Source organism: Bos javanicus, chromosome 8 (assembly GCF_032452875.1).
Source record: "Bos javanicus breed banteng chromosome 8, ARS-OSU_banteng_1.0, whole genome shotgun sequence".
NCBI lineage: Eukaryota > Metazoa > Chordata > Mammalia > Artiodactyla > Bovidae > Bos > Bos javanicus.
This window is the reverse complement of record NC_083875.1, coordinates 106,852,685-106,866,022: the sequence shown is the minus strand read 5'-3', so window position 1 is coordinate 106,866,022 and position 13,338 is coordinate 106,852,685. Positions and strand designations below refer to the sequence as shown.

Below are 13,338 nucleotides of genomic sequence, written 5' to 3'. Positions count from 1 at the left end.
TTTCTACAGTTTGTTGTGATTCACACAGTCAAAGGCTTTAGTGTAGTCAATGAAACAGATATAGATGTTTTTGTGGGAAATGAAAGTGATAGTCACTCAGTCGTGTCCAACTCTTTGCAACCCCATGGACTATATAGTCCATGGAATTATCCAGGCCAGAAAACTGGAGTGGGTAGCCTTTCCCTTCTCCAGGGATCAAACCCAGATCTCCCACATTGGAGGCAGATTCTTTACCAGCTGAGCCACAAGGGAAGCCCAAGAATACTGGAGTGGGTAACCTATCCCTTCTCCAACGGGTCTTTCTGACCCAGCAATCAAACCGGGGTCTCCTTATGGAGGATGTATTGTATCTACCTCTGCATACATTGGGCTTCCCTGGTGGCTCAGATGGTAAAGAATCCACCTGCAATGAAGGAGACCCGGATTTAATCCCTGATTTGGGAAGATCCCCTGGAGAAAGGGATGGCTACCTACTCCCTTGCTTGGAGAATCCCATGGACAGCAGAGCCTGGCAGGCTACAGTCCATGGGGTCACAAAGAGTCAGACACGACTGAGCCACTGAGCACCCACTGCATACATTTGATCTCCCTTGTTATTCCACAGTTTTATTGCTTGGAGAATCCCATGGACAGCAGAGCCTGGCAGGCTACAGTCCATGGGGTCACAAAGAGTCAGACACGACTGAGCCACTGAGCACCCACTGCATACATTTGATCTCCCTTGTTATTCCACAGTTTTATTGCTGGAGTCAGTCTGTCTTTGAATCTTTATGTCTATTTCTTACTCAGAGCGGTTTAATGAGTGTTGGATGAATGGACATGGTTTACACCTTGATTAGACTTCTCAGTCACTTTCTCTCACTCTCTGGGTGGCTGCTCTCTGGTGCATATCCTTGCCCCTTCATACTGAGTCCCTCTAGCATCTCTACTTTCATCATCCACAGCAGAAGTTCAGTTCTCTGGGTGAACAAGAGCTCAGAAGCCATGATGGCAGATTTCAAGTTTTGGTTTGCAATTAGGGAGACTCTGAAGGGCTAGTCTTGCATTCTGACTCCCATGCGTGCATGCATACGTGCATGCTAAGTTGCTACATTCATGTCTGACTCTGTACAACACTATGGTCTGTAGCCCACCAGACTCCTCTGTCCATGGGATTCTCCAGGCAAGAATACTGGGTGGGGGCGGGTTGCCATATCCTCCTCTAAGGGGTCTTCCCAACCCAGGGATCGAACCTGAGTCTCTTATGTCTCCTGCATCAGAAGATGGGCTCTTTACCACTAGAGCCACCTGAGAAGCCGCACAGGATGAGAAAAATAAATAAGTTTCGGGATCAAGGCAGAAGCATATCTGCTTCCTAATTCCATCATAAAGTGAGCTACACTTTCCTCTAGTCAAGCATGGGACTTTAATTTCATTATTTCATTCAACAGATGCTCACCAAACTCCTAGTATGTGCCATATCTTTTACTGGGGGCTGGATTGATAAGGACTGATGAATGAGTCGTGATTTCTTTCCTGCAGGAGGTCACAGTGTGTCAGAGAAAGAGGAAGCCCTTCACCACGATAGGGACATGCTGAAGGGGGAGGTACAGACTACCCAAAGGGGAGTAGAAGGACCAAGGAAGGCAACTCTGCCTCATACCCAACCACAGCCTCGATTCGAGATAATCCGGGGTAATGGGCATGTCCTAGCTTTGGATACTGAAAAACTTGGGTTAAGCTTCTACTTTGGCCACTTACTAGTTGTGCAAATTTGACTAAATCAATCTGTCTCTCTGAACCTTATGTTGTCTATCTGTAAAAGGTGGCCATACTTATTCTGCCAGGCTCTTGTAAGGATTAAGTGAATGTTCATCCCAGGATCTGGACCCAATAGTATGTTCAAAGGATAGTAACTCCCTTCTGTCATTAAAACCAACATATTATCTTTTTTAAAGACATTGAGGACAACTTGCTTTTGGGTGAGTCACTTCCGAAGAGAATCATGTTTCTCATATTTGAAAAGATCTGTTAATCACTATTGCCTTCAGAGCTTCCAAGATCAGAAGAAATTTAAATAGTAGTCAAAATAGCTCCAGCAAGTTGAGATTTCGCCATGTGCCAGGGACTTCACATACTGTAGTGGATGTTGTGACACTGCTTCCAAATCTCTTATTAGAACACGGGCACTCATTCCTCCAGCTGCCTGAAATGTTGACGGTTGAACACTCTGAGTTTTTCTTGAAGAAATGCCCTCCATTGAAATGGACTATTTCACCGGAACTTTGATCCCTTCCCAGGGATGTCTCTGCCTCTATGATGGTTAGTGTTGGAGATACAAAGACCTAACACCTTTGTCTTGATTTGGATTACAAGTCTAAAGGACCATCTCTGCTCCAGTGCTTCCCATGGCCTCGGCTGTAACTGCATGCAATCCCCCTTCTCCCTCTGCCCCATCCCACTTTGCTCATGTCCCTACAAGAGAACACCCCCCAAAACCTCCTGCATCCCACTGTCTGACTTTGAGTCTGATTTCTGGTGAACCTGACCCGAGACAAATGCATTGTCTCATTTAATCTTTATCTTTTTTTTTTTTTTTTAACCCTGTGAAAGGAAAGTCAATATCTACCTCTTTCTCAGGCTTTGACGGAGATGTGTTTTCTTGTCCAAGCTTACAGAGCCAGTAGGTAGCGGACTGAAGATCTCAATACCTGTCTTGCCAGCTCTGTTCTCTTCATCCCCGTGCTGTGTCACTTCCCTAAACTAGTGGGATTAGCCAAACTCAGCCCTGGGACATAATTCAATATCCATCCCTCAGTCTTTAGTGAGAATAAATACAAGATTTATCCATTTAAACAGCATGACTGTGCTTTTCAAAAGAAAAATCTGTAGTTGATGCTGACGTTCGGCGCCTTGCACATGGATTCGTGTGACATGTTTCTGCTTGGGCTTAGTTCCAGAGGGGAAAGTATGGCTTTGTAGATAGATTTGCATATCATCCCTTGCCAGAAAATTTGAAATATGGAATCCAGCAGACTTCTTCTTCTTGTTCTTCTTTATTTTTTTTTTATTCCCTTTAGCTGCCAAGGATTTGAAGGCTAACTTCAAATGTGGTCATTCCCTTGTCTCTGAGCCTGATGCCATCTACTCCTTATGCTTTTCACACAGAGTCCACTTCATTCTCACCAAAACCATGTTGTCCACTGTGCTTTTATTTAGAAACTCTTTCTATATGATGATATAAATCATACCGCATGTGTGAATTAGAGAAGATAACATTGCCTGCCATGCTTGCGTCCTTTTCAGAGTATCTTAGCTCCTGGCAGCCAAGTAGTATCTGAAGTGGTCCTCGCTCTCTGCTCACTTCATTGGCCCACAGCTGGGTACCAGAGCCAAGATGAGCCTGACCATTGGTTAGCTGGCAGGGTCTGATGTGACCTGACAGGGTGCTGCCAAATCCGCAGGATGTCTATTAACTGAGTCCTTCTTTGGAAAATTTAAGTTGCATTCATGAAAGATTTTTTTTTCACTTGACAGTGATATAGAGAGAAGGCAATGCAGGGAGAGAAGCTGAGTCATGCTAATTTTGAAACAATTTAAAATCTCCTCCTGCTGAGGTCTCTAGGTCTGCCATAAATCTAGAACCCCTTTGTGGTTCTGTGTCCAGCTTTGTGAAGCCTAATTGTGATCCTATTTGAACTATTTTTATCCCTCTTTCCCCCCATGAAATTCCACTTTCACTGTATTGCTACATATATACTCTCACTGGGTATGACTAATGTGCCATCACCTTCAGTGGACTTCTGTTACAGGACCCCAAAGGAAATCTGCATGTAGTTCACGTGTATGTGGGTTTCCCAGGTGGTGCTAGTGATGAAGAAGCTGCCTGCCAGTGCAGGAGATGCAAGAGACGTGCATTCAGTCCCTGATTTGGGAAGATCCCCTGGAGAAGGAAATGGCAACCCATTCCAGTATTCTTGTCTGGAGAATCCCATGGACAGAGGAGCCTGGAGGGCTACAGCCCATAGGGTTCCAAAGAGTCAAACACGACTGAGCAATTGAGCATGCACACACACATATGCGTGTGTATATGTGTGTGTTAATCCACATATGGCTGTCTGTATATATGTGTCTGTGTATATGCATGTTAAAAAGGAGCAATTTTGGAGCCTAGATTGCCAAGTTAGAGTCTTTTGTTTGGCCTACATAAGCTTTAAAGAACAAATTTCAACCATCATTTTCAAACTGGTTGATCACAGCAAAAATCTGAATTTTCTGCCTCTTCTCATGAAAACCTAGCACCACTTACCTTTGGACACATTTGACCTGAGCTGGCTGGAGCTGGGATGCCGGTGCTCCTGTGAATAGAGCCCGCAGCACCCAGCTCACCCCAAGCTCCACCTTTCCTTATTGTTTCCCAGCATTAAGGCATTTTCCATTGCATGGGTGGTGCTTTTTGTTTTGGAGGTGCTACAGATCTTTTGAATCATCCTTTTCTCTCTCACCCTCGTTCTCTATCCCTCATACAATAAAATAAGACAACCTAAGCCAGGGGGCCACCGTGCCATTTCCCTTACACTCAGCCAGTATTTCCCATGGATGTCATCTGCTTATCCCCTGTGGACTATTAGTGACCTGTTTCAAGAGGGATGCATGGATGACAGAAACAAAAACTTTTTGTATTTTAAATTTTAATACAGTAAGTCTTCAACAAACGAACCTTCAAGTTGCGAACTTTCAAAGATGCGAACGTGCGTTCACATGTCCAGTCATATCAGTTAGTTCACGTGAATGTCATCATCTGTAAAAGCTGGGTACAAGGCTCACCCTGTTGGACTTATGAACAAACTGGGCTTACGAGTGTGCTCTGGGAACAGAACGTGTTTGTATGCAGGGAACTTAATGCACTCAATCATTCTTTCCTAGGACAAATCAGGCACTGGCTAAGCACTTTATCCACGTTAATTTATTTCATTTTCACAACACCAGGGTGGGTTCTGTTAGTATTCCCATTTACAGACAATGTGGCCAAGACCCAGAGGGAGTGAGTGGCTTCCCCAGAGTCTAGGGCTGGTAATGGCGGATCTGGGATTTGAACTCAGGTCTCTCTCAGTCTTGAGGGCCTGACTCTCAAGCACTCAGCAGAACTGTCTCTCATGTCTGACTTGTCTGTCTCTGTCGGTCACTCACACCATAACTTGCACACTGTAAATGCTCTGTGAAGGTGTGTAGATCTGGGACAACAGAGGACCTGTGGTGAGGGGAGTGGCTGTATGTACCTGTCTCCTTTCCTGCCCTGTACATCGGCAGCAAGACACCTGTGTCTGAAAATCATGCAGAAAGTAGCTGTCTTTCTCTCTGTCCCCCTACAGGGAGCAGCTTTGTGGTGAGTGAAGGGAGCTACCTGGACATCTCTGACTGGTTAAACCCAGCCAAGCTGTCTCTGTATTACCAGATCAATGCGACCTCCCCGTGGGTGAGGGACCTCTGCGGACAGAGGACCACAGATGCCTGTGAGCAGCTCTGCGACCCAGAAACTGGTAAGCCATGGGCAGGGCTGGGGGGCGGAGAAGGTATGGGGCGCAAAGGGTCTGCACTCCTTCCGTCCGAAGAATCATGGCTTCTGAGTCGTTGACGAGGGGCTTTATGCAAAGTGTCCATCAGTCCCATTGGTGGATAAACTATGTGCTGTCATTGGCTGACAGGGAAGCAGATTCTGGTAAAACCACAGCATCTCAGAAAGGACCACAGAAAATGCCTAATCCAATTTCAGCAAAGCAAAGAGTCTGCATGTCACCAGACAGCCCTGAGCTCAGATCCTATCTACCTCTTCCTTGCTGGGTGTTCTTTATCATTTTTTCATCTTTATTGAAATATAATTGGCACATAAAGTTGTTTAAGTTTTACGTATAAAATGTGATGATTTAATCCATATATATAGGGCAAAATGATTACCATAATAAGGTTCCTTAACGCCTCTACCACCTCACATTCTTACCTTCTTTGTGTGTATATGGTGATAACATTTAAGATCTACTCACTCAGGAGTTTTCAAGATACAACGGTATTGTTGACTATTCTGTACACTAGATCCCCAGAACTTTTTTTTTTTTTTTTTTACCTTAAAAGGGGAAATGTTGGCTATCAGGTCCAAGCTAACTGGCCATTTTTTAGCAAGACACTTCCTCTCTCTGAATACTAGAGCATGAAAATATTGTCTAACCCACAACTCTGTTGTTGGGATTAAATGAGATAATGTATGGAGAACTTCAAGTAGATTCCTTTATTCATTCTTTTGACTGACACATATTGAGTAGTTGGACAGTTTTCTAGGCACTGGGGACATAGCAGTGAACAAAAAATGTAGTCCACTGGAGAAGGGAATGGCAAACCACTTCAGTATTCTTGCCTTGAGAACCCCATGAACAGTATGAAAAGGCAAAATGATAGGATACTGAAAGGGGAACTCCCCAGGTCGGTAGGTACCCAATATACTACTGGAGATCAGTGGAGAAATAACTCCAGAAAGAATGAAGGGATGGAGCCAAAGCAAAAAAATACCCAGTTGTAGATGTGACTGGTGATAGAAGCAAGGTCCGATACTGTAAAGAGCAATATTGCATAGGAACCTGGAATGTCAGGTCCATGAATCAAGGCAAATTGGAAGTGGTCAAACAGGAGATGGCAAGAGTGAACGTTGACATTCTAGGAATCAGTGAACTAAAATGGACTGGAATGGGTGAATTTAACTCAGATGACCATTATATCTACTACTGTGGGCAGGAATCCCTTAGAAGAAATGGAGTGGCCATCATGGTCAACAAGAGTTCGAAATGCAGTACTTGGGTGCAATCTCAAAAATGACAGAATGATCTCTGTTCGTTTCCAAGGCAAACCATTCAATATCACAGTAATCCAAGTCTATGCCCCAACCAGTAACGCTGAAGAAGCTGAACTTGAATGGTTCTATGAAGACCTACAAGACCTTTTAGAACTAACACCCAAAAAAGATGTCCTTTTCATTATAGGCGACTGGAATGCAAACGTAGGAAGTCAAGAAACACCTGGAGTAACAGGCAAATTTGGCCTTGGAATATGGAATGAAGCAGGGCAAAGGCTAAAAGAGTTTTGCCAAGAGAACACACTGATCATAGCAAACACCCTCTTCCAACAACACAAGAGAAGACTCTACACATGGACATCACCAGATGGTCAACACTGAAATCAGATTGATTATATTCTTTGCAGCCAAAGATGGAGAAGCTCTATACAGTCAGCAAAAACAAGACCGGGAGCTGACTGTGGCTTGGATCATGAAATCCTTATGGCCAAATTCAGACTTAAATTGAAGAAAGTAGGGAAAACCACTAGACCATTCAGGTATGACCTAAATCAAATCCCTTATGATTATACAGTGGAAGTGAGAAATAGATTTAAGGGACTAGATCTGATAGATAGAGTGCCTGATGAACTATGGAAGGAGGTTTGTGACATTGTACAGCAGACAGGGATCAAGACCATCCCCATGGAAAAGAAATGCAAAAAAGCAAAATGGCTGTCTGAGGAGGACTTACAAATAGCTGTGAAAAGAATAGAAGCAAAAACAAAGGAGAAAAGGAAAGATATTCCCATTTGAATGCAGAGTTCCAAAGAATATCAAGGAGAGATAAGAAAGCCTTCCTCAGTGATCAATGCAACAAAATATAGGAAAACAACAGAATGGGAAAGACTAGAGATCTCTTCAAGAAAATTAGAGATACCAAGGGAACATTTCATGAAAGATGGGCTCGATAAAGGACAGAAATGGTATGGACCTAACAGAAGCAAAAGATATTAAGAAAAGGTGGCAAGAATACACAGAAGAACTGTACAAAAAACATCTTCATGACCCAGATTATGATGATGGTGTGATCACTCAGCTAGACCCAGACATCCTGGAATATGAAGTCAAATGGGCCTTAGAAAGCATACCTATGAACAAAACTAATGGAGGTGATGGAATTCCAGTTAAGCTATTTCAAATCCTGAAAGATGATGCTGTGAAAGTGCCACACTCAATATGCCAGCAAATTTGGAAAACTCAGCAGTGGCTGGAAAAGGTCAGTTTTCATTCCAATTCCAAAGAAAGGCAATGCCAAAGAATGCTCAAACTATCGCATAATTGCACTCATCTCACTTGATAGTAAAGTAATGCTCAAAATTCTCCAAGCCAGGCTTCAGCAATACGTGAACCGTGAACTTCTAGATGTTCAAGCTGGTTTTAGAAAAGGCAGGGGAATCAGAGATCAAATTGCCAACATCCGATAAATATCTATTGCTGCTTTATTGACTATGCCAAAGCCTTTGACTGTGTGGACCACAATAAACTGTGGAAAATTCTTCAGGAGATGGGAATACCAGACCACCTGATCTGCCTCTTGAGAAATTTGTATGCAGGTCAAGAAGCAACAGTTAGAACTGGACATGAAACAACAGACTGGTTCCAAATAGGAAAAGGAGTACATCAAGACTGTATATTGTCACCCTGCGTATTTAACTTATACACAGAGTATATCATGAGAAACGCTGGGCTGGAAGAAGCACAAGCTGGAATCAAGATTGCCGGGAGAAATATCAATAACCTGAGATATGCAGATGACACCACTCTTATGGGAGAAAATGAAGAGGAACTTAAAAGCCTCTTGATGAAAGTGAAAGAGGAGAGTGAAAATTTGGCTTAAAGCTCAACATTCAGAAAACGAAGATCATGGCATCTGGTCCCATCACTTAATGGGAAATAGATGGGGAAACAGTGGAAACAGTGTCAGATTTTATTTTTTTTGAGCTCCAAAATTACTGCAGATGGTGATTGCAGCCATGAAATTAAAAGACGCTTATTCCTTGGAAGGATAGTTATGACCAACCTAGACAGCATATTAAAAAGCAGAGATATTACTTTGCCAACAAAGGTCTGTCTAGTTAAGGCTATGGTTTTTCCATTGTTCATGTATGGATGTGAGAGTTGGACTGTAAAGAAAGCTGAGCACCAAAGAACTGATGCTTTTGAACTGTGGTGTTGGAGAAGATTCTTGAGAGTCCCTTGGACTGCAAGGAGATCCAACCAGTCCATCCTAAAGGAGATCAGTCCTGGGTGTTCATTGCAAGGACTGATGCTGACGCTGAAACTCCAATACTTTGGCCACCTCATGGGAAGAGTTGACTCACTGGAAAAGACCCTGATGCTGGGAGGGACTGGGGGCAGGAGGAGAAGGGAACCATAGAGGGTGAGATGGCTGGATGGCATCACCGACTTGATGGACATGAGTTTAGGTAAACTCCAGGAGTTGGTAATGGACAGGGTGGCCTGGTGTGCTGTGATTCATGGGGTTGCAAAGAGTCAGACATGACTGAGGGGCTGAACTGAACTCAACTGAGTTACACTTCTATTCTGCAGAGAGATTAAATCTGCATTGCCTGAGAAGGCAGCCACTAGCCACGTGTGCTATTTAAGTTTAAGTTCACTGAAATTAAACACTTTCTCCATTGTGTTAGCTGTGTTTCATATGCTCCATAGCTAATGTGACTGGTGGTACCCTTGGAGAACACGGAACAGTAGCATCATTGCAGAGTGTTTTGTTGGACTGGGCTATAGTAGACAAATGGGGTAAGGCAGATGCTGCCAGAGGGTGAGAAATGCCGGATGAGGGCACAAAGCTTGGGGGTGCCCCCTGGAGCAGGTGTGGAGCTGTCATGACAGAGACAGTGGCCAGGGACAGCTTCTCCAAGGCGGTAACCTTTGCTAAAGAACAGGCACTTTAAAACACCTTAAGCTGGTGATGGTAAAAGCCATGCTTCTCTCTGGGGAAAGCATTCTAGGCTGAGGGAATGCACGGGCAGTGCCTCTGCAGCAGGCACAGGAGCATGCCATAGGGTCAGCACTCGCAGAAAGACCAGTGGGGTTGGAGGGGAGCGGGGAGAGGAGTTAGCAAGCAAACCGGAAAAGCAGAAGGCTGGTGGTGGGGAGAGGGCATGGATGATGAGAGGAGGTTGCAGGGCCTTGTATAGGAGGATGAGGAGTTCAGATGTTACTCTGAGTGAGGTGAAATCCATTGGAGGATTCTGAGCACAGAAGCAGCTTGACCTACACGGTAACAGGACCACTCTGGCTGCCGTGTGGCAAATCAGCTTAGAGGGTATTCAAGGGTGCTGTTATTCTTTTTTTTTTTAAATTGTACTTAAAAAAATTTTGTTTATTTGGCTGTGCTGGATCTTAGTTGCAACACTTTGGATATTCAGTCTTATCTCTTCCCCATCTTCACGTTGTACCGTATATCTGTGGTACGGACAGATTTTGTGGTCACAGTCCACGTTCTTTCCTTGCACTTCCTATACTTCTAAATTGTGTGTATAATACATATATGTGTATTATGTATATATATATATACATATTTTTATGTATATATAAAAATATTTTATTTGGGGACATTAATCTTCAGTCTTGTGTTGTATGGTTTTATGAGTTTTGACAAACTCTCCTTTTATAGATATTTGTTATTTATTTATTTGGACACACCAGATCTCAGTTGCAGCATGTGAGCTCTAGTTTTCTGACCAGGGATCGAACCTTGGCTCCCTGCTTTGGGAGTGTGGAGTCTTAGCCACTGGATCACCAGGAAATTCCCGAGGCTACAATTATTGATGTCAGAAAAACAGAACACCTGGATTCAAACCCTGTTTCTATCACTTACCTCATATCTTGGGCAAATCATTTCAGCCTCTATAAATTTAGTGTCCTCATCTGTAAAATGGGGATAATGATGCAGTACCTGCTTTGTGGGGCTAAGATTGAGCTAATTGTAAAAAAGAGCTTCTCAAGTCAACTTGCACTCCTCCTCCCACCTTGCAAACTCAGATGCTGTAAAGTGATGTGCACAGAGCTTCACCAGCGCTTTTCACTGAGGGCGGACCATTAATAGTGGAGGGAGGCAACAGTATCAAACCCCAACATGTAGAAGTAAGGTGGCCCTCTGAAGAGTATGGTGGAAAACCCACTTCTAAACCTCATGGTGACGTGTTGTACTGGTCAAGAGCGTTTTCCCCAAGGGGAAGGCTGGTCATAACCACAGGTACTCCTTGGCCTTCTAGCATATCTAAGGCTCCTGCAGACATGTGGAGATATTAGCCCACTTGTTCCTCTTGTGACAATCGCCTTCATGTGTCTACAGGGAGAATGCTTCCCAGGTAAAACATGAAAAATAAGCATTGGGATCCAAAAATCTTATTCAAAGAATAGGTTCTTAGCTGGAGGTAGAAATTTGTGAGTCAACTGCATATAGATAGTGTTAACTTGGAATACAGTACATTATTTACAGTCAGTGGTTAGTAAGTGGACATCTTATTCGTAATTGCTGCCCAATAATAGTTATTAATGTCCACAAACAGGGAACTAGGAGTTAGAGAGGCGATTTGCCAAGATCACAGAGCGAGTTAGCAATGAAGCTCGTTCTCCTTCTTCCCAGTCCTATGGGAAGGACTTAGTATAACCTAAAACTTATACTGGCATCTTTTCTCTGCAGTTTCACCCCTCTCTCCATTAACAAGATGCTGACTGTCTTGCCTGGAAATCTCACTGCACTGATGCTGTAGAGTAAGGGGTCTCAATAGCCCAGGTCAGGAGTGCACTTTCTCAACCCAGATTCTCAAGCACTTCTCCAATGGGCAGCAGTTTGGGAGTAAGGAAAGGGCTTCTCCAGGCTAGCCCCCGGTCTCTGCCGAGTAAGGCAAGGATTTGGCTAGCTAGCCATCATTCCATCCTTATCTTTTAGTTGGAAGCCTGTTCAGATGTATTTTTGCAGCCTTTACATAGACCTACTGAGGAAGCTATTTAGAAAATGAAATGCAGCTCTAGTATACCATTGGATCAGACAGCTAGATCTTCTTTCTCTTAATTAAAACATTTATACTTGAAGGCATTGTCACCCTAAGCAGGCTCCCTGTACCCACAGCACACACGTGTGCACACACACACCCACACACTTGATTATGCTCATGCAACAACCCGGAAAACCCTATGGAATTATGTGCTTCTGGAGCTGGATGTAGATTCTGCCTCTTTTTTCTTTCCTTAAAAAGTAGACAAGATGGGAGGTAGGAGGGAACGGAAAGGATCCACTTCTTTTCTCCTTCTATGAAGCCTCAGCTAGACAGAGTGGTGAGTGCCTTATGGTCTGACCTTCTGATTTTCCAGTTGATCTGCCTTCAGGTACAAGCCCATGATTTCTGAGGATCTTTTTCACTATCTACAGGCTTAAAGACATAATTCCAAAGAGTGGATCATCCAGGAAGCAAGTGTGTGTTAGTCAGTTTGAAAATGATCAACTTTCCCACCAGTATTCCCAAGAATAACACCCACACATGTACATTCACCCCTTAGAGCTGAGAATGTCACAGGAATCCACTGGGTTAACCTTAACTTTGTCACTGATGATACTGATGTGCAGAGAAGAAAGGTGAGAAAGGACCAAAGTCACGCAGCCAGCAGGAGGCAGAGCCAGGATTCAAGCTCAGGATACTCAGTTCCTACCCAATGCTTCTCCAGCCCTCAGCAGGTCTAGAGGAAATCTTACATTCTACATCTCTCAAAGGCTGCCAGCTCCTGCTGATGCTTCTGATCCAAGGACTACCATAGCTACAGCAAAGCTCTAGAGCTCTAAACACTTTTTCTCCCAAATAGTCCTCTTGAGTTCTAAGCAAATACCAAGAGGCCCGGGGAGACATATCTGTTAATTCATTAATCTTGACCAAAACACATTTGCATTTCTTTCTTTCTTTATTTCATTAGACTGGAAGTTGGAAACGAGAAGATATGCCCAGGATAATAATTAGTGTATAAAAGGATAGCCACAGCTCTAGAAAGAATTACCTTCAACTCAGATATCTCTGTTCTGGCCTGTATTGACATTCACAAGCTCACTGTTTTCACTTCATCTCTCCCGCTATTTGTCACCTAGCACAGTGTCCAGGTACATCGATACCCATAGTTTCTTGCAGGCATCATACCTTCTCATGCCTGCATCCCCTTCAAAGGCTGTTTCCTCCCCCTTTAAATGTGTTTCTCTTCCTTTTACTGGAGACCAGGGATGCTTTTCATTTCCATTTCATGCAGCCCAAACACCCTTCCTCCCAGAGGCATTCCTGCATCACCACCCCTAGCTGTGACCACATTGAGGGGTCCTCTGCTCTGCTCTCATAGCCTCCGTAGTCCCTAAGTCATAGTCCTTGTCCCTGGGCAGAATCATTGTTCTTTCCTTATCTGGACCTATCACCAGACTGTAAGCTTTTGTAGGGGCTGAGTAGGGGGATTCAAGGGCTTCTCTGGTA

At 43.9% G+C, this 13,338-nt stretch overlaps 1 protein-coding gene across 5 annotated transcripts in view; it reads left to right on the top strand.

The window, feature by feature from the left end:
• The window catches only part of ASTN2 (astrotactin 2), a 1,056,817-nt gene that overhangs the window by 458,786 nt on the left and 584,693 nt on the right, over positions 1-13,338 (top strand). For all 5 annotated transcript variants that reach the window (XM_061426655.1, XM_061426656.1, XM_061426657.1 and 2 more), the window contains one exon: positions 5,352-5,519. In XM_061426655.1, the coding sequence (XP_061282639.1) occupies positions 5,352-5,519 (168 nt within the window). The remainder of the gene's footprint in view (positions 1-5,351; positions 5,520-13,338) is intronic.